General features: G+C 59.7%; 1 protein-coding gene and 1 long non-coding RNA gene across 2 annotated transcripts in view; one reads left to right on the forward strand and one right to left on the reverse strand.

Annotated features, from left to right (window-relative positions):
- MAML2 (mastermind like transcriptional coactivator 2) overlaps positions 1-21,154 on the reverse strand; it is a 124,871-nt gene that overhangs the window by 92,093 nt on the left and 11,624 nt on the right. The window contains exon 2 of the mRNA XM_054692917.1: positions 18,063-18,110. Within this exon, the coding sequence (XP_054548892.1) occupies positions 18,063-18,110 (48 nt within the window). The remainder of the gene's footprint in view (positions 1-18,062; positions 18,111-21,154) is intronic.
- On the forward strand, positions 1,071-5,705 carry LOC119240404 (uncharacterized). The gene is made up of 3 exons (XR_005124129.1): positions 1,071-1,269; positions 5,207-5,386; positions 5,508-5,705. It is a non-coding gene; the product is annotated as an uncharacterized LOC119240404 (long non-coding RNA).

Consider the following 21,154-nt stretch of genomic DNA (forward strand, 5'->3'; position numbering starts at 1 on the left):
TTCTGAGAAAATGCCAAAGAAAATAGACTTTGATTTGCTAGATCTTCTCTGATTGACCCTACTCGGGGAAAATCGAAGCTAAAATAACTCCGGGAAGCCACAGATCCAACCTGACAAGTGCCAAGGAACTCAGGCGCTGCACTGACCTCGGAACCCGCACGCCCCGGCCTCAGCTCGGCAGACAAGCAACAAAGCCCACGGGGTGAGTCCCCCACGTGCCCCCTCGGGCGGGGTGCACGAAGGCAGGAGGGACATCGCCGGCATGGGGACAGCGGCGGGGGTCACTTCTGCCCTCCTCAGCACTGCGGGGGAGAGCTCGTAGGCAGCGGCCACAGAACGTGGCCTCTGAACTCCTAAATTCTCCAGCCTTGTTTAATTACTTTTCTCTTCGTTGAAAGAGCAAACCTGGTGTGCACCCCCAATTTCTTCCAGAAAGGTAAAGGCCCGCGAGGGACTGAAATGATTTACACTGTGGGCGACGGAGCGGGAAGCTCCCCGTGCTCTCAGCCCTCGGGGTCTGCGCGTGGTCTGCGCGCTCGGAGCAGCAGACGTCAAAGCACGGAGGCGTCCCCAGGCTCGGGCCCAGGGCCCAGGTCCTCCGTGTGCGGCCCCCGGGGAGGAGGAGGCGCCCAGGAGTGAGCACCAGCACCAGTGCACGGAGAGTGGGGTCTCCACGTTGCTGTGGGGATTGGTGGAGGAATTCTGAGAGGCCTATTCAGATGATTTAAAGCCCGCAGGAAAACGTACTGGAAGCTCAAGAGCAGCAAAGGAACAAACAGAAATAAAACCAGCTCCCTGAGACTTTCTCTCACGACGCGCTTCTGTAAGTCAGTGCAAACAGGAACAGCACTTTCTAGAAAGGGTGTAAAGTCGGTCACACACACAAACCTCAGGAGCGCCACAAAACATCCTTTGTTGCCGGACGTGAGAAAAACACACTCGCTTCTAAAAAAAGCCCCAGGAAGGAAGTGGAGGAGCGGGCGAGTGGGAGTGAGAAAGGAATGCTGCAGCCCTCCGGGGCCGGCCGCGGGGCGTCCCCCAGGAGCGGAGCCCAGCCTGCGGCTCGTCCCTCCCCGGGGGCGCACGGCCGGCCAGAGGGGTTGACCATCCTGGCGAGCCTGTGGATAGTCTGGCATTAAAGCACCCCAAGTTAAGAAGTTCTTAAGGAAAAAGAGTCAAAGGCAATCAAGCACCTGCATTTGATGCTCATGTCACACCATCAGGCAGCTCGGCCGGCGAGAGCAGGCGGAGTGTCCAGAGCAGCAGCCGGTAAGCACAGCATCGCGCCGGAGGGCGCCGGCCACCCAGCTGCCTCCCTGCGGCCTCCCACCCTGCTGTCTGCTCAGGACCATCCCTGCCCACGGGCGCCGGGGCTCCCACAAAGCCCGTGTCAAACCTGAGGCCGAGACCCTTCTCCCCATTTTCCAGAAGCCCGGCTGGCGCGTGGGTGCCTCGCCCCCACCCTAGAGCTAGAGAGCCGGGGTACCCCTCATCCCCTCTCCTCGGCGGCCTCCGGGATGGGGTGGGCCTCTGCATGCTCACTCTTCCTGCCGGTCTCACGCCCCGCGGGGTGTTCCGAGCCCCAGACACCACGCCCCGAGGGGCTCGGGAACCTTAACTTCGCCGCTGGAGACGCGGCAGCGCACCGCCCGGCCCACTCTGCCGCCGCAGGGGCCAGCACGCCAGGGCTGGGCAGACTCACGGAGGCTCGGACATGACCGGCCAGCGGCCCAGACACAGCCTGGCCTGCGAGGGCCCTGACGCCTCTCTGGGAACGTGCTTGGGGCACGCAGGCCCTTTCTGGGAACGCCACGAGGCAGCTTGCGGTACGTGGGAGCAAAGCACCGCAGGCTGGCGACAGGAAGCTCCCAGGAATGGGCCGCGGAGCCCCGTCCTCCGGGTCACGCGCCTGTGTGCCTGTGTGCCCACCCCCCGCAGAGGCCCGGAAGCCCTGCAGTGCCCCCGGCTTCTCCCAGCCCCCAAGCCTATGTTTGCTCTTCCTGGGCCTGAATTCCTCTGACCCTTCCGGCCTCAGCCTGAACGTCAGCTGCTCACCAGGCCTGGCCTGCGCCTTCCCTGCTCCCAACCAGCCCCTTTCTGAGGTGTGGCCGCCGGGGCTGCAGCGTCCTGAGCACTTGCACGAGCACCAGCAGGTGTTCAGTGCTGCTCTGCCGGGCCCCAGGGCACCCGCGGGGTAGGTGGGTGTCAGCAAGACCCGCCAGGAGGAGGGGCCCACGGGCACGCCTCACGCAAGCCCACTCGGCATGGCAGCTATGGGTGGGCGGCCACCCCTCGCCCGGGCAGACGCGGGGCGGGCGGGGACTGGCCTCCGGAGCTGGGTGTGCACGCAGGGCGACACCCCGGGGGAGGCAGGAACGCCCAGGCCCAGGGCTGTGGCAGCCCCGGGAGTGGACAGTGAGTGCGGGACGGAGGACCGGGGGGCGCACGCCCTTCTCAGCAGGCGGCAGGACACGGGAGGCCTCTGGCGGCAAGTGCTGCACCCACCACCTTGGGAGGCTTGTTCTGGGACAACGTGTCCGGCTTCCCAGGGCGGCGGTGGGAGCGGCGTCTATGCCACTGAGCGAGACACCACGGCGGCGGCACCTTTCCAAAGCCACGGCTCTGCTGTACAGCCCGGGCCGCCCCGCCGGGGCCTCCCGTCCTCCTTTCTCTCTCAGCCTGAGCTTCGGGGAGGAGCAGCGACTGCTTCGGTTCTGGGTTTTCAGCAGGGAGCACGACGCGGGCAAACCGCGAACACCCCGATGGCGGGTGGACGCCGAGGGAAGGCACGAGCTGGACCCTGACCCACGCCTGACGCGTCTCCCCTGCAGGGGCTGCCCGTGAGCGCGGCTGAGAGCACTCAGCCCGGCCCGGCCTTCCTGCTGGAGAAAATCTGGAAGAGACCTGGAGCTGTGGAGACAACATGAGCTGGAACGGCAGCTTCCTCCTCGGCAAGCGCGTCTCCCAAGGACTGAGAGGCTCAGGCTGAGACCCCGGGCCACCAGTCCTGCGCCGTTTCTCCGCTCGCGACCGCCGTGTCCTCTCCCCGCTGTGACGGGGCCGGCAGGGAGGCGCCAGCACAGGGAACGCCAGTCTCTTCTCTCCTGTCGTCCAGCCTCCGAGGAACGTGCGTGCAGGTGCATCTGTCTGCTCGGATTCCACAACCTCTTGAAGAACTTAATGCCCTTGATTTTCCCAGCAGCCTCTCTGCGCCTTGCGCTGCAGGCCACCCGGCCTCAGGGAAGCCCGGGGCTGTGCTGGCCACGGCGGCGCTCAAGTCCACCAGCACAAAGGGGAATCCTTGAGCAGGGCCCACCTGAGCCGCCCCTGTGCGCTGACCCCACACGGGCCACTGCTAACTCATGCCGGGCGGCTGTGGGGCCGAGAGCGGGGTCGGGCGTGGCCGGCCCCGTGACCACAGACTCCCAGCAGCAGGAAGCAGACACGGGACCTCGACCCCACGGTGTGTTCGCTAGTGTCTTAAAAAGGCCTGGAAATGAAAGAGGATGCAAGACGCAGCTCCTACGTGCTCAAGACCCACAGTCTGTGTCCCCCGCGGGGGCCCGGGGGCCCCGAGGGGCCGCTCACAGGCCCCGCCACGCGTTCCCTCGCTGCCCCCCACGGGCAGGATGGGGAGCCCAGCACCACCGTCCAGGCCGGGCCCCAGCCACGCTCAGCAGGTCCCGGTCACCTGAGCAGAGGCCTGGCGGCCTCGGGCCTGAAAGAGACGATGACCCCGCAGGCTGCTGGGCCGCCGGGGCCGGGAGCGGCCGGCACGCACACGCTCAGACGTGGGCTCCCCTCTCCTGATGTCGCCGCGACACTTGCTCCTGCGCAGGCCCTCACGGCGGGAGCGGCCGGGGCGCCGGCAGGGGAAGGGCGGGCGCAGAGGCCAAGGGGTGCTTCCCTCCGGTCCAGGGCTTCTTTCTCGAGCTACTCGGGACTCTGGTCAGGAGCTTTTCCCGACGACTCGCCATGTCCACGTCCCGGCGGAGCTGTCTCGACTCTGGACGCCCCGACTCTGCGCTGGTTGGCTCAGCGGCTCCCGCATGACTTTTCAATTTGCTAGAGGAGGCCGGCCCCTCACGATGTCCCACCCACTCACCCCGGGTTCCTCGGAGGCTGCTTCCTCATCTCCTTCCGAGAAGCCCGAGTTGACAGGCTACAGGGAGCCGATGGACATTTACTTTCTGGACGGTGTTTTCCTTTGCAGCGGAGCCGGCCCTCGTCAGAAGGGAAGTGGGCGGAGGACTCTCGGGCACGTGCTCCCACGTTTCCAGCGCGGAGCCCTTCTAAAGTGAAGGCTGCAGGGCCTCCCTGGGGGCGCACGGGGTTAAGCACCGTACTAGGAAGCAATCCGCAGCCTGTGCGGCACGAGTTCCATGCCCGGCCGGCCAGGGAGAGACCCACATGGTGAGCAGACCTCGCCTGTCTCGCCCGCTGCTCCCCTCAGCAGTGTACTTCGTCAGCCTGCCTGTTCTGTTCCCTGCTGTCTCTGGTGGATCCTCTCACCCTCCCGCGCCTCTGGCCTGTACCCCAGCTCTTGGATGCATCAATAAATAGATCTTTAACAAAGTAAATAAAGTGAAGGCTGCAGAGGGTGGAGAGAAAGACTCGCCCCATCTGGAAGCTCTTACCCTCAGAGGTGTCTTCAGCGTCAGTTGTTGATCTGGAATTTTCATGCGTGAACCCGTGACCAAGACAGCTGTTTGCAAACCCACTTTACACAACACCCGGGTCTCCGGCCAGCTCAGGCGGGCTGGGGAGGACCGTGGCCTGCACTTGAGGGCCGCCTGCCCACCTGCTCAGCACGTCGGCCTCCAAGCAGCCCCTTGCAGAAGACCCCGGCGCCTCTGGGGGCGGCGCCAGTGCCTCTTTTCCTGAACCATCTCAGCACGAGCGGCAGGACCAAAGTCCATCAGAAGCGTCTTTCACCTTCTAATGGTTCACGACAAAGTTGCCTGGAGAAGAGCTTTAGGACGGGGGTTCAGGATACCGACTGCTTCTCCCGTGCAAAAACATTCTAGGAATTTCCACCCTGATGTGCGTGTCTGATTGGGCTGGGCGCGCCCGACTCAGAATGTCAACATAAATTATATAAATAAACAAGGTGTTTACTTCTTCACGCACCCGGGCCTGGGGCTTCGTGAGTCACTAACCACTTGCTTAACCAGCGGCGATCTGTTCGGCTTTTCTTTTCCTACAGGTGAGTAACAGTGTTCTCCAAACACCCCAGTTCAGCGACGTTCTAGAAGGGCTTCCTAAGGCCGCGGGAAGCAACTGATCCGTGACAGGGACCAACAGCGTCTGCTAAGGTTTCAAAGCCAGCGGGGTCTTGGAGAAGGCGGGACAGAGCAGACTGAGCTAAACACACCATGAAACAAAGGTTAGAGCCATTGTAATTCCAACAAGTTAGCAGCAATTTCAGTCACTGCTATTTCATCACAAGAATATGTTCGGCATTTCTAAAATGTTTCTCAATCAAAAAATGTTTGTGTATCTTGCAGAAAATCAAGCCATTAATGAATCACACACACAGGTCCTTAAAAGGAAGTCCATCGAGAAGGGTGAGGCCTGGAGGCCGGCGCCCCATCTGCCCTGCCGTGCACCCCAAGGCAGGGCCAAGACAGCCCTGAAAGGGGGGACAGCAAGGGACCCAGGTGCAGGGGGACCCCCGAGTCGTTGTCTGGGCTCTGCAACTGGAGGCTGAGGGCCCCGGGACCCCAGGAGCAGTGAGGGTGGGGTCCTAGAAAGAGACTAGACTTGGCGTCAAGAGACCCGGCTGTGTGGGGCCCTGCGTGGGGCGGTGAGGATGCCCGCCCGGGCCGGCGTCCTCCGGAAGGCCTGGGACGTCAGGGGCGGACACACCGCCCTCGGGCCTGGTGCGCAGGCGGGCGATGATCACAGGATCCCTCTGAAGCAGGTGGTGGCCGCCAGCTGGGGCCGTGACCTACGGGTCTCCGGCCTGGCCCCGCACGCACCCAGCGGCCATCACCTCCACCCTTGGACTGCGGGGCATTCCCCCCGCGGGGCTCACAGGTCGGGAAAGCCCCCCCCAAGCCCAGGCGCCACCAGCTGCTGCAGGCTTGGTTGCAAAGGGGAGCCCATGGCACGGCTCCACGGGGGGCAGTGTCTGGGAGGCCCCCATGCTGCTGGGGAGGAGACAGCCCTCACCCACACCTGGCCCTGCCGGTCGTGCCCAGGTCACCCCAGCATCAGCTGCCGGTGCACAAACATGGCTGAGCAGCCGCACTCGCTGCTGTTAACACACCTGTTCCTTGGAGCCGCCCCCACAGAACGCGCCCTGCAGGGCCGGGCTCTGTCCTGCCCCACTCAGACCCAGCGGGCAGGCCCTTCTCCTCTGCCCCGCTTTATTTAACCCACTGCTCTGCCCTCCTGAAGCCTCACGCTCTGTCCTAAAGGCAGCTGGGAGGGTGTGCGGGCGAGCACGGGAGGGCGTGCTGGCGGCGCGGGGCAGGGAGCTGCTTCTCAAATGAGGTGCAAAGTGGCCCGAGACGGCCACGGCCTCCGGGCTCGCGCGGCGCTTGTCTGGCTCTGCCAGAACATCCCAGATGCCCCTCGCCAGCCATCAGCGCCCTGGTCCTGCCAGGAGCCGGAAGGCATCGCTGGTCAGGCGGCCAGGGTGTGGCGAGAGCGAGGCCGAGTGAGCCCGAAGGAGGACATGTGTCCAGACCACGGCCCTGAGCCCGCCAGAGGCTCCTCAGCAACGCCAAGGCCCGGAGGCCCCCTTCCTTTGCCTGCCAGTCTGTCCCTCCCTCCACTCCGTGTCCCCTGGGGGTCCTCCCGCCCGCCTTCACCGCCGCGTGTTGGGGGTCCCCAGCTCGGGCCTCCCTCGTGGCCCTGCTGGCTCTGAACACCGGCCACGGCCGCGGTGGCTGAGGGCCGTCAGGCGTCCACGCCAGCCCAGTCGCCTCGACCCCAGGCTCGCGGGTCCGCTGGCGTCTCTGCTCCGCCCCAGGACTTGCCGTGTCCCAGGACTGAACTCCCCCGTCTTCCCTCCTCACGCAGGGCACCCCGCCTGCTCCCTGCACCCCGAGGACGCCTCATCACTGCGGCTTCCTCTTCCGCCTCACTCCGGGCCACACCGGCCGGCACCAGAGCGCACGGACCTCTCCCCAGCAGCACCACTTCTCAGTGGGGTTCGCGAGCCCTCCTGATGCGCCCCCTTTCTGCCCTTTGTCCCTTCACTTTTCTTTTTAGACACAACAGCCAGAGGGAGCCACGTAAAACCTCAACAGTCCGAGCCGTTCCAGCGCTCGAGGTCTCGGACAAGTCTCTGCTCATCCCCCAAGACGGACGTCCCCCCCGCCCGGCCCCGGGCCCGCCAGCTGCCTCCACGGCCTCCCAGGCCCCGGCTCTTCTACTCAGCAACTCCGTTTCTCCTCCCTGCCACACACTCCGGCCGCTCCGGCCACCTCGACTTGCCGTCAGCATCCAGGCTGAGAGGAGTTCTGGGGACGGCCCCCCTGCCTGGCAGACCGGGAGCCAGCCTGAAGTCTGAACAGCGGTGCCAAGCTGCCGCCCGCAGCCAGCGGCCCCGCGCCCCACTGCCACCGGGAGGCGGATGAGGAGCCTGTGATGTCCGCGGCGCAGTCCTCGGGGAGGAAGAGACCGGCCCGGGTCGCCTGCCCTGACGTTGTTGATGGCCCCTCGTGTCTTTAGGTCAGGATGGCAGGACAGGGCCCCGCCGAGGGTCACTGCGTGTGTCAGTCCGCGGCTTCCTGTCCCCCCCCCCACCCACCGACGTCACTAAAATCACACCCCAGTTTGCTGGAGCAGCTCTGGCAGAGTAGAGCGTGCGTGCGGGGCTGCTTCCAGGTTCGAATCCTCGCTTTGGTGACTGAGTAAACACTTTGTCCAACCATCACTGAGACTTCCAGTTAACACAGGGGCGCCCTGTCCCCCTGCTGCCCTCAGAGAGGCTTCTGGAGTCTTCCTGCTGAAAATGCCCCTTTTCTTGGCCTTGTTTGTCCCGCAGCACTCATTCTACCTAGTTTCCTCTTGCTTGTTTCCCTTCAGTGCCCCCACGAGAATGTGGCCCCATGTTCTGTCTGCAGGAGCCGCACACAGACCTGGCAGGAGGCGGAGGCTCCAGCGACACCTGCGGGATGAGCGGAGTCACGGAGCGGCTGGCGCGCACGCCCAGAGACGAGCTCCCTGCCCCAAAAAGGCTTCCCTGGTTTCACGAAAGGACCCACCAATCTGGCTCAGAATTTCCAGACATCTTCTAAATACAAAGCATCAATGACCGGAGCCCACAGTTTTTAGGAGACAGGGCAGGTCACGAGCCGAAAGCCACAGCAGCACGTGCCCCGGTGCCTTCCCGCGCCACCCCAGGGGCAGCCGGCCCGCCCGCGGGAGAGCTGGGGCTTGCTCTGCAGCCCTGCAGAGGCTGGGAGCTGGAAGGGAGCTCTGGAGTCAGCAGACACCAGTCTGGCCTGAGCCGGGGAGCACGGGGATGGCTCAGTGCCGGGGCTGGAATGCGGCATTACAGGTTTTCTCCAAAACAGCTTCATTTACTTAACACTCCTCTGACCCTTTAACTTCTCACTTGCTGCACAATTAAGCCATTTAAGCTTTCGACTTAGCTCTCTTTGTGCTAAGATCTGCGTCTAAAGTGAAGCAAAAACAACCCTACACCTTCCTGTCGGGCCGGGTGAGTCCAGACCCAGGAAGATGCTGACGTATGCAAATTCGAGCGCCCAGGCAGATGGCGGGCCCAGGGGGGCCTGTGGGGTTCCACCTACTCCATCACCCAGGAAACATTTATTCAGCTCCTACTGTGGGCATCAGGCACAGAGTAGGCTTTTCCCCCCTGCTTGTTTCAATTCATAAAGCTTCTGTGCGGACGGTAAAGCTTGACAGCAGAGAAACAGCAGGACAGTGAGAACCTGAGGCGGCTGGAACTTGCCCCAAGGGCGGCGCTGCTCCCGGAGCCTCGGAAAACCATCCGGATTCTGGCTTTTTATAAATCGCGGCAGCAGCAAGCCCGTCCCGCGCGCGTGCCCGCTATTTTCCCATCAACATTGTAAGGGGTTTGGGGAGAATAGTTTATTTACCTCCTGAAAAGTAAAAAAAAAAAGCTCAACTTAGATTAAAAGGGACAGAATTTTCTGGGATTCATCACTATCTGACTTGAAAATGATGCGAATCCACAAAACAGTAATTTTATGGACATGAAAGCAATTTGCTCTCCTATGCTTAAGCTACCAAAGAAGAAATAAAACTCTCCGGGATGAACAGCCGTTCTTCTGTAGCTTTCACGTCTACCCCTTTGCTTATTTGGTGCATAATTTTCCTTTCTACTGCCAGGGAGGCTCCATTGTGCTCAAAAGGAAAAACAAAACAAGCAAACACTAGCCTTGGCAGGAAGGGATCGAGTTTCAAGTTCAGCTACTCCAGGCACAGTTCCTGGGCCAGGGCAGCTACTCCGTGGTGGCGAGGGGCAGTTGTCTTACCCGCAGCCTGGAGTGACACTGCCCAGAGTGACAGTGGGGTCTGAGTAAAGAACCTTTAGGACGCTTGGAACTTGAAAAAGAAGGCGCCGTCCAGCCAGTCTCCCACTCGTGACCGAGGCAAGACACTCCCGATAAGGTGCTATCCCTGTGCCGACCTGTCTCCACCCTTTAACACAATCTTTCAGGGCCTTCCTGCTGGCACGGGGATTAGTCTCAGCACCATGAAGCTGTCAGCAGCCTCTGCGGCATGAGTTCGATCTCCGGCCAGGGAGCTACCCACATGGCGCGGCAGACCTCTCCTGTCACGCCCGCTGCTCCCCTCAGCAGTGGATTTCGTCAGTCTGCCTGTTCCGCTCCCCACTCTGTCTCTGGGGAGTCCTCTCACCCCCACACCTTTGGCCTGTACCTAGTTCTTTTATGCATAAATAAATAAATCTTTTTTAAAGAGCAATCTTTCAGAGACTTTCTCATCCCTCCCTTTATAGATTCTTGCCTGTCCTCATTCTCTACGGCAGTTTTTCTGTTGTTATATTTTATTTCTCTGTTATTAGGCATAAAATTCTAGTACATTTCTTCAATTTCTCCTAATTCTTTATGAATCATGTAGTTACTTCTACTGTGAAAAATTTGAAAAACTGGGAACGTTCTATTAGGGTGACTATCAATTCGACATATTTTAAAGGAAAGGGTCGTCCGCGGGCTCGCACTGGGAGAGTAACACAGAGTTCTACACAGAGGCTATGAAAGTTACGGCTCCTAGGCCTGTTCTTTCTTGCATATTTAGACTTTTGTTTTGATTTTGCTTTAAAAACACAGTCTTCTGGAAAATATCCAAACCATGCAAAAGATCTAGGCAGAGAATAAATTTCTCCTGCATCCACCCACCTGGAGATCACGACCATGTATTTTGGGGCAGGGCTGCCATCAATCTCCGCTCGCATACACACACGCATTGTTAGGACGCACGGTGTCACACAAACGGTTCACACTACCTACGTGACATTTGAAATCTACTTTTCTCATGTGCTATCACGCAGTGTCGACACCATTTCAACGGGTATTTATTATGTCTTCAATTCTGATGGCTGCACCATATTCCAATGCGCAGATGCACCGTGATGTAGTCCGTTTCCTGGCTGCATAATATTCCAGTGTACAGCTGGGTCCAGTTCCCCAGGGTGGACGGCTGGGTTACTTTTGCCTTTCAAGTATTACAGATAATGCTGCAGAGGTAACGCTTATACCCAGGTGCCTTTACAATAATTGCCAGAAAACAAAATGGACGAACTCGTTCTGCAACACTTGCTAACCTTTGCATTCTCATCTTTAGGTAGAAATGAAGGGGTTTTTTCCTAGTTGGACAATTCAGACCACAAAGCATCTTCGGCTGCAGCGCAGTATCAGTGCTGTTTTAAGTACAACACCCCCATGGGGCCCGGAGGGGGTGCAGACTGCTCTCTGACCTACCAACTTTCAGTAGCTCAAACTGTTAGGGGGAAAAGGCTGTCCTAAAGCTAATCCCATACAGGCTTTGTGGACTCCACCCCCACCCCAGGCCAAAGCCAAAGACACGGGGAACCCCAAATCCCATCCCCACCCAAGGGAAGGTGGCTGGGACCTGAGGGTGGGGTTTAGCAGCCAGGTGGGTATAAAGCCAGACACGTGGGCTTTGGGGGGTCCCCCATTTTGGCTCCCCGCCAGCTCACAGCGTCCGACCAGCTCAGAGAGTGATTCTTGGGTTTCCAGGTCGGCGGATCGGGTAGGACGCATGAAAGACTTTATTTCCCTATTTTCTCCCTGAGTTGTCCATTTTCCTTATTTCCTTTTCCCTTGTAAATAAACCTTTTATGAACCTTTTGTGTGTGCCTGCCGTGGAGTATTCATAAGTCCCTTGTAAGCGCGCGGGTGAGGACCCACAGCCAGGAACCCGTTCAATATCGGGGCTGCCCTATAACAAAACATTCCTATGATACAACAGCAGCGCTTATACAAATCAGTTCCCATCAGCAACTATCAACAAACACAAAGTCTCTCTTTCTCTTGTATTTTGTTCATTGCTCTGTTTTAATCACCTAATCGCTTAAAATTAGCCAATTGTCAATGCCACGAGCCAGAGTAAACGTCCCACTTGTGGAAACCCTATTCCCAGCTCGCAGAAACGCACATTCCTGCAGAAACAGGATTTTACAATGACTGGAAAATGCCTAGCATGGTGAGTATGTTAAGAATTCCTAATGCTCAAGCCAGGACAATAGCAGGGAAATCAGTCCTCACTGAGGTGCTTTGTTATCTCATGCCCGCAGAAAGAGGCGCAGGATCCCAAGACAAAACTATGTGAAATAACAACAGGGGAGCCGCCCGTCCCCAGGCCCAGCCTCCACTGCCAGAGCGAGCAGTAGCAGGGGGTGAACATGATGGAGGAGCTGTTGTTTTGCTTCTGCCTGGAGTTGAGTCCCCTACTCAGCGGGAGGCTCTGTGCCTCCCGACCTGCACGGTGGCCTCTTCCACTTCTCGCCCCAGTGATGGTCATTTTGCCTGTGGGGAGGGCACAGAAGATCAGCCTCTCCTGCTTGTCAGCACCCTGTGGGGAAGGAAATGACCTTGTCTGTCCTTGAAGAGTGGCCTTTGCAGCCGAGGTTGTACTCGGGGGATGCCAAGCCCCCGCCCCAACCCAGCAAGACCTTGCTCTTGAGACACAGCATAAGAACTGGCTTCCGAGGGCTGTGATGTCCCCCCACAGACGCAAACGTCCTCATGACACCAGTTGGGCTCAAGCGGCTTGAGAAAAAGCTACTAGAAAGTAGAAGTGGGGCCTCCCTGGTGGCGCAGGGGTAAGTCTCAGCACCGTGAAGCTGTCAGCAGCCTCTGCAGCACAAGTTCGATCCCCAACCAGGGAGCTACCCACATGGCACAGCAGACTCTCCTGTCTCCCCGCTGCTCCCCTCAGCAGTGGGTTTCAGTGGATCCACCTGTTCTGCTCCCCACTCTGGCTCTGGGGATTTCTCTCACCACCCCTCTGGTCTACACCCCAGCTCTTGTATGGATGAATAAATAAATCTTAAAAAAAAAAAGTAGCTCTTTTTTTCCAGCTCCTCACACCCACGACTACTTCTCCCTGTCTCTCCCACAGAAGCAGAGAGCACAGCTCCCGGACGAGAAGAAAGCCCTCCACCCGCTGTCACACGGCTGCATGGCGTGGCTGGCGTGGCCTGGACACTGGTGTCAACACTCACTTGTACGTCCGGCCCTGCGGCTCTGGCGAGCGGGAGCACCCTGACGCACGGAGCGGGTGTCTGCCTCGTGAGGACTCCGGGGCGGGGAGACACTGCCCCGAGGTCGCTGAGCCAGCGCTCTGCTTCCAGTGTGGCCCCGGGGCCACTGGTGAGCGTCGGAGGGGGCTCGGCCAGGAGACTGGACAGGCCCCATAGCGACCCAGCCAGAGCCCAGCAAGCTCCCGCCTGCCGCAGCTACACTGGCATAGTCCTCACTCTCTTTCTTTCAAAGATTTTATTTATTTATTTTTGCGTAGAAGAACTGGGGTACAGGCGGGAGGTGCGGGGGTGAGAGGATTCCCCAGAGACAGAGCGGGTAACAGGACAGGCAGACTGAAGAAATACGCTGCTGAGGGGAGCAGCGGGGAGACAGGAGAGTCTGCTGCGCCACGTGGGCAGCTCCCTGGCCGGGGATCGAACTCGTGCTGCGGTGACCTGGCAATAGCTTCATAGCGCTGAGACTTTAACCCCTGTGCCACCAGGGCGGCCCCTAGACTGACCTTAAATAAACACAAGCTGTCCCGGCCGAATTAAATCCTGATGTGCGAGTCATGAAAAAGGCAGCGCGCTAAGCGGAGTAAACGGCCCGCGCGCAGTAGGTGTCCCGCACAGGCGCACAGCAGGTGTTCTGCAGGTGTTCTTCCAATCCCCAGGACAGCCGTCCTCAAACCAGAGAGGCTGCCAGATCACGTGGGGGGCTCGTAAAAACGGAGCAGCAAACACCACCCCCCGTTCCCATTTCAGAGCCCGGCAGGTAACGGCACGTGTTATCCGCGTGGACATCCGCACGGGCGAGTGCCCAGCGCTGCTGCCCCTACCCCAGGGGCCACGCTTTAGAGCCACCGCCCAGGGACCGCCCACGTCACGCGGGACTCGGTTCTGGGGACGTTCCCGCGGCAGGGGTGAGTCCGGCTGGGCTGTCTGTGAACCTCTCAGCAAAGAGACAGAGGAAAAAGGCCCACGTCGTGCGGACGACCCGGGGTGAGCCTGGGGTGCAGCCCACGGTGCCCCGGAACGGTGAGGCGTGCGTCCAGCGCCTTCCAAGGGCCCCTTGCTACCGGCCCCGCGTGGAGCCACCAGCGCTGCCTGGTGCCGGGTGCGTGGGGCGGGCGGCGGCGAGTGAGCAGGACAAGGGAGGGGGAGCCTCAGGCTGTGCTCCCGGGGTGGGCCGAGACCCTCGGCGGGGCGCTGAGGACAGAGGGGCCCCTGAGCAGCAGCGGGGAGGCCTCCAGGCGGGAACGGCAGGCAGCAGCGCCGCTCCTTCGACAGCGGCCGGGAGTTGTGCTCCGCGAGGCCGTCACAAGGGCCTCTGTGTCTGCTCACGAGTTTGCACGTGTGACAAACACCAGCGCCTCCGGCAGCCGCGCCTGGCACGGCATGGCAGCTTGCTGGAGAAAGGGTGAGCCGGGTGCCCAGGAGCGGCGGGCCAGCGAGGAGAGGACGGGGCAGCAGGGGCAGGTGTGGGGAGCCGGGTCCTGCGGGGAGTGGGCAGAGTCCCCAGGAACCCCCTCCTGGCGGGGATGGACGAGCGTCATTCTCTGACAGGCGGTTCGGAGGGAACGTGAGGGAGACTCCGGGGAAGTGTCACCGACGGGCGCTGAGGCTGACAGGGCCGTGTGGGGTGACGCTGGTCTCTCGTGGACACCGGGGTGGACGCGGCTGAACAGAGCCTCTGCTCGGGGTCCGGGGCCTGTTTTCGCCGCGGGGAGGGACGCAGTGTCCCGCGGCTGGGTGCCCATTTGCAGGGTGACTTGTCGAGTCCCCACCTGCCCCGTGGTGACCCTTTAACTCGTCCTGACATTTAGTGCCCAGAGGACAGGCAGGCGACTGTCCGTCAAAATCTACGAGCCTCAAGGTGCCGCAGGACGTGGCAGAGAGTGGAGGAGACGAGGCCAAGGCTCACGTGGTCTCAGTCCGCCGGCCCCTGCACACGTCTTGCGTGGACGCACCTCTCCTGGGGGGCCAGTCGGCTGCGGCTCCCTGCACTCTGCTGCCCACAGGGCTGGACAAGCTGGACACGCAGCAGGAACAGCCGTGGGGCCCTAAGGCCCCGGCACATGCCCCATGTGGCCAGAGGCCTTCGTGTCCCCGGCAGCCGGGTTCTCTCTGCCTGAAACAAAGTCACGGACAAGCGGCAGTGGCCACTGCAGCCCCCTTGCAGGAGGGAGTCAGCGACCAGCAGGGACACTTTATCCACGCCCTTTCCTGAAGATGGGTCTGGGCTGTGGGGACTCGTCAGTATAAAAGGGACCTTCAACAGACCCACAGAGCGACAGAGCCCGGCACTCACCGGCCGGTCACTCCTCCACTGCTGTCCAGACCCAGGCCGGTGAGGGCCCCGTGGGGCCGGTGGGCGGGTGAAGAGCCCACTAAATGCAAGTGCGGGCGCCTGACTGGCCTCGCACGTCCCACAGACGGGGCAAGCGTCTGGGGTCACTTAGGTGTCTACAGGCAGCCTCCGAGGCAGGCGGGGATGCCCGTGGCTCCCCCCCTGCACGCGCAGTCATTTGCGTCCCGCGGGGTGACGTCCTGCTCCCCCTGGGAGCTCCGGACTGGCCTTGAGCTCTGTCCTGGCTGCACAGCCCCAGGATGCGTGTCTGGCTTGCTTGCTTGCTCTGGTTTTGGGCGTCTTTTCTTTTCTTTAACCCAAAATGATCGTTTCCTTTTGCAAAACCGAAACTAGACACGATCTCGCAGCAGATACACAGAAGAACTCACGATGGATCAAAGGGGAGCACGTCAGGCCCGAAACCATGAAACATGAAGACGGAAACAGGCGAAACACCCTCGACGGGTCCTTCAGGCTGTCGTCGGAGACGCAGCGCCCGGCAAGGGAGCAGGAGCACGCGGAAGCCAGGGGCACGCGCTGGGCGACGCCTCTGCACCCTGTGAGCCGGGGAAGCTGCTGACACGGGGAGCGCCTGACGGGGGCCTGAGAGCCAGAGTGCAGAGAACGCACAGCCACAGAGCAGAGCGGAGCTCAAGTGGGCGCCCGGTTTTCCTCACTGTTTCACTTGTTTCTTTTCAAGTTCACGGTGCTTACACCGTCCGCCCGTCTCAGCGTCACCCCAGGTGTCACGCTGCTGCTTGAAACCGTCGTTTCAGCTGACAAGGAAAGTGAAGTTTCTCGGTTCCCAGGCGGCAGCACCTCCGCCGCCGGCCGTCGCGAGCACCGTGGCTCCCGGCAGGCCGTGTCTCCGAGGCCACCGTGGCTTCTCCCACGAGCTGGCAGAGAACCTTTGAAAACTGCAATGTGCACGGCGCCCCCCGCTCTGCCCTCCTCCCGCCCCACCTTTCCGCGCACACTGGCAAAGCCGCTTCCCTGCATTCTCCTTTAAAGGCCAGTTTCTAGCAGACAATTCAACGCACAGCTGTATTTTTCCATATATGAAGCCAGCGGCTAGAAGAAGCGAGACAGCTTTTTATATGATATAATTGTTTCCACTAAAAACTCAGGAAAGCAGGAACCAATCCATCAACAAGGGCAAACAAAAGATTGTGCAATCCACACAATTTAACTTTTGATCACTTGCAAAGCTGAGAGCTCCCTGAGCCGTCCAGCGAAGACAGGCGCTGTCGAGGGCAGGGATTTCCTTTCGCTTGCCGCCCCCTGGTTCCCCCCGTGCCGCGAGCCCCGTCCCGCGCCGGCACCCCGAGCGAGCACGGGCCTCCCTTCTCTGTTTCCGTCTCTCATCGGCTGTTAACTGGTGTTTGTAACTGAAGTCAAGGGGGGCGCTCCCTTCCCCACACCTTTGCTCGGTGGACGGGCGTCGATGCCCCTCTTGGGTGACGCTTGCCAGAGCAGCGCGGGCGACAGACGGGGCCATCACGGCGTCCCGCTAGCCAAAGACATGAGGAGCTGTGCGGTGGTTCTCTCTGTCTCCACGGTGAAAATTAACACGCACGCACGTTTCCTTTTGCCCTCCAAGAAGGGAAATATACGGAGTTGAGGCTCTAGCTGAGCAAGTCACTAAAAAGGTGAGAAATAACGAGGCGTCACCTCACGCCCACTGAACACGGGCGTGGGCGAGGATGTGGAGAAGGGGCCCCACGCCGCGGGTGGGGTGTGGACCCGCCCAGCTCCTGCGGACAAGAGGGTGGGGGTTTCTCAAAACGTGAGCAACAGGTGCCCCCAGCCCGGTCCCCAGCCCCTACCACGGAAGGCACCGGCGCTCCTTGGAGAGAGCCGCTCCGAGCTCCGGACGGCCTGCGCCTCCTCCATCGCGCCCGCTGCCGTCCCGGGGTCCCCTGCCCCGGAGAGGAACGGCTCCTTCTCCCTGGTCCTCGGGTGGGAGCTGCAAGCACCTCCCGGTGGGACTCGGAAATCTCTCAATGACTCCGGCCGCCCCGAACAGTGAGGCACCCGCCCCCCACCCCCGCCCGGGCCACCACTCAGCGCAGTGCAAAAGCAGCTTCTGCGCGCGGCCACACGGGACATGCCTCGGCCAGCAGCACAGCCCTCGCTCTGCAGGGCCAGCGCCTGGTGGCGGGGTGACGAGAGACAGCGTGAGGCGGAACCAGGGTCTCATCTGTCTTAGAGTCTCCGCGAACACTCCGCCCGCCGAGGAGCCGCCCGCTGCAGCACGTCAGCTCCACGCTGTAGAGGAACGGTGGCTCCGAGCTGCAGGGCACGCGGCACTGTCCCGGCGGTTGTCAGTATTTGTGTCCATCCCCCGCCGGCCTCGGAGGCCCGTCACCGAGGGGGCTTTCCACGGCTGCGTGGAGTTGTGCGGTGCAGGCTCTGTGAGCCAAAACCACATTCACCAACAAGACACCGAAGCCCAGAGGGAGGCTGCAGATCACCCAATGTCACACAGGTGCCCGCCAGGACTGGCCAAGGACTCGAGCCATGGAAACCACCATTCTGACAGCGAATTCGCTCTAAAGCAATTTCGCAAACCACTCTGCTCAGGTTTCCCTCGCAGCTCACAACACAAGCCTCGCCTTTGTGCTCGTCCCTCACTTAGACTGTGACTCCCGCAAGGGAGAGAGATTTAATTTCTGCAGCGGTTATTCTTCCTGGACAGAAGGGCCCCAAATCCGGCTTAGAGTGGACATTCGGCCACTCCCAGCTCTCCCATTCCTTCTGATTGTTCTTATGACACACGCGTCCCCGTGCAAGCCGTTCACGTTGGCTGATGCACGAATGTGCTCACGCCCCGGGGTGTCGGCAGGAGAACACAGCAGACCTGGTCTCAAGAAAAGCAAGTGTGCAGTGAGGAGGGCAACTATCTCTTGTTCCACAGAAATCCTAATCTAACCTGCATCTCCTCATCAAACTCTGGCACAGACACCCGTGCAGCCATCCTACCGTGCAGCTTGGTGACGCAAACGCCTGGGGTCGAGGCAGCCCCGGGCTCTGCCATCAGGGATGACGATCTGCTCCAGCGCCGAAGAAAGTAAAGTGATTCCCCAGAGGAAGGAGCCCCCTGGACGGCTCCAGGGAAGAAGCAGCACTGACATAAACGGGAGCGCGTGCGGAGGGACGGCAGCTCCCACGCGCCCTGTCAGAAAGAGCGAGCCGCGTCCACGCGCTTACGTGCAGCAGCCGTCGTCATAAGATGCTTCCACGAGGAGGACCCAGACAACCTGATCTCGCTGGGGCTCCACGCCGTGGGAGAAAGTGAAAAGCAACAGCTCTCGTCACTGCATTTGATTAATAACAGCTGCTAAAATTCTCTCTAACAAATGACCACAGTCAGAAACACAGACGTGCTAGCGGCTGGTGGCTCAGGGGCCTCCGGGGGAAATTCATCTGCTGAGAACCCTCTGGAGGCCGCAAAGGGGGCTTATGTGGGCGCCTCTATCTGCTTCCTTTCTCGGACAGGATACGTGGCTTTTAAAGCAAAACAAAGTCCAACATTTGATCCCGGCCTGGCGGCGATGCCTTCCCAGGGCCTGTGCGTGGACGTGGGCACCTGGAGCAGAACCCACTACGGAAACTGAATTTCACGCAAACGCATGATCAGAACAGCTGCTCTGATCTGTGGCCCACAGCGAGCCATTAAAAGGTTTCTCCAAGAGCGCGGACGTTTCAAGTATAATATTTAGAATCAAAACACACAGAGTGAAACAGTCCCCGCGGCCCAGCCAGCACGGCTCAGCCCCCCGCGCCCGGGCTCGCGCTGCAGGCGGAGAAGCGGAGGCAGATGGGATGCTTCAGCGGTCCTGCCGTCGTAACCCTCCTCGGAGGCAGTTTCTTGTTTACTCCATTTAAGGAGATTAAGTGGCTAAAAAGTTAAGAAAAGCCAAGACCCTTCATTTTAACACTAAGTCACAGAGCGCGGGGAAGAGCAGGGCGGGCTCGTCCGCACACTTTCTCGCAACTCCACGGGTCGGAGACGCCGCGTCCCAGGTGGCCCACAGGACTCTGAGTAGGACTCAGCAGAACGCCCTCCGGCCCTCTGTCACCAGGCCGCCGAACAGCCACGGTGGGCGCTACAAAACTGGGAGAAAAATCTGGAAACCACTAGAAAACATTCTGTCCTTGTTGAATATCTGGACGTGGTGGACGGCAGTGAAGAAACAAAGACTCCAGAGCTCAGAGCAAACTGGCAGCATCTGTCAACGGGACGGGGCTCCGTCACTGAGGGTGGACGTCCACTGCTGTGCGGGTCACGTGGGCAGCACCGGCCACCACCGAGAACAAGATCAAGCACACTTCCTGACGGCCACGGCCACCGGCCTCCCACGAGCCTGGCTCCCCGCTAACCTCAGTGTGGACGGAGACTGCGCTCCGAGGCTGGTAAGTGCGTGGCCGGCACACACTCGGGTATCGTGGATCGCGATTCATCTTCAGGATGCCCAGAAAGTCTGACAAAACCCAGAAGGTTTTCATGCAAGACATGCAAATGGAGGCCATTCTGAGACGAAGATCGCCAGATACAGAATCAAAAATTCGTAATTGAAAAAGTGAAATTTAAATCAAAATATTAAGTATGAAAAGTACTCATTCAAATATTAAAATGCAGATTCAATTTTTAAAAAATTCACAGAAGATGTTACATATTGCATTGAGCTTACATCAAAATACTGAGGAGCAAAAATAAAATAGTATGGATTTGTATTTATTTATTTTCTTCATATTCAATGCTAAGAAACTCTAAGTTAACTTTGTTCTGCTCAGAAGCAGGCAGGTGCCGGGCGTGGGTAGGTGTGTCCTGCCTGACCGCCCTGCCCGTGGCCGCGGCCGGGGGCTCAGTCAGCCTGGAGGCTGTCCGGGGAGACGGGGGCAGCTGCCTTTGTGAATCACCTTTGAGACCCATATTTAGCTGCAGTCCTTCCGTCAGGAAAGTCCTGCAGTCATGACGTGGCAGAAGGACAGGAGGACAGAAGCCTGGGAGGGACATCAGAGCACTTCTCCGTGCCTGGGCTTTGCTTCTAAAATGCCCCTGGAAGGCAGTGGCTGAGCTCAGATCGCCATTTTTTGGGCTCATCCTTTCAACTCCAGGCAGGGCCTGGTTTCACAGCACTTTGCTTTAAAGCTGAGTCGATCGGGCTTGAAGAACCACCGCCCTCTAGTAACCGCAGATTACAAACTGGATGGTGCTGACGCTGACCGTCAAGACACAGTCCTTGCACCTGGAGCTGCTGGTGGATTTGAAACATCAAGTCCACATTTTTAATATATGCAAACCCGTAGCCCCACGCAGTGGGTCCTTTTAGGATATTAAGGCATCAACCTTGAGAGCAGGACATGTTTATACTCACTGAACATCCACTCTGGGCGTTTATTTAAGAGACACCCATAAACCAGGCCAGCCTGGGACAGTCTGGAGGGAACTTGTGCATTGTGAGCTGCAGGAAGGACAGGGCACTGTGGCCAGATTTATTCTCGAGGCATGTTTTCTCTTTGGCATCATGTATTTATCGGGTGTGCCTGCTGACGGCAGAGAGGTGGGGACAGCACCATATGGTCAAAGGGGCAGAACTTTCTTTGATCATGTTTTTTTTTAAAGATTTATTTATTTATTTATTTCTACAAGCACTGGGTACAGTCAGAAGCGCGGGAGGGTGAGAGAATTCACCAGAGCCAGAGCGGGGAGCAGAGCAGGCAGAAGGACCGAAGGACACTGCTGAGGGGAGCAGCGGGCGGCAGGAGAGGTCTGCGCGCCATGTGGGACCCTCCTCCGGTGGCCGGGGAGCAGCCGGGGATCGAACTGGCGCTGCAGAGGCTGCGGGCAGCTTCGCAACCCAGCGCTCAACCGCTGCGCCACCGGGGAGGCCCTCTTTGATCATTTTGAAGTATTTTCATTCCCTAATGTCCTTGTTTTTAAGTAAAATTAATAAATCTTACAAAATGTTTGGAAGGAGACTGGGCAGAGATCCCAATGAATTAATCAGTGGCGTCAGGGTAAACCAAAGCCCCTTGGGGTCCTCCACCCCGACTCTGAGCCCGACCAG

This window comes from Talpa occidentalis, unplaced genomic scaffold (assembly GCF_014898055.3).
Source record: "Talpa occidentalis isolate TD23 unplaced genomic scaffold, MPIMG_talOcc4v2.1 talOcc4.12, whole genome shotgun sequence".
NCBI lineage: Eukaryota > Metazoa > Chordata > Mammalia > Eulipotyphla > Talpidae > Talpa > Talpa occidentalis.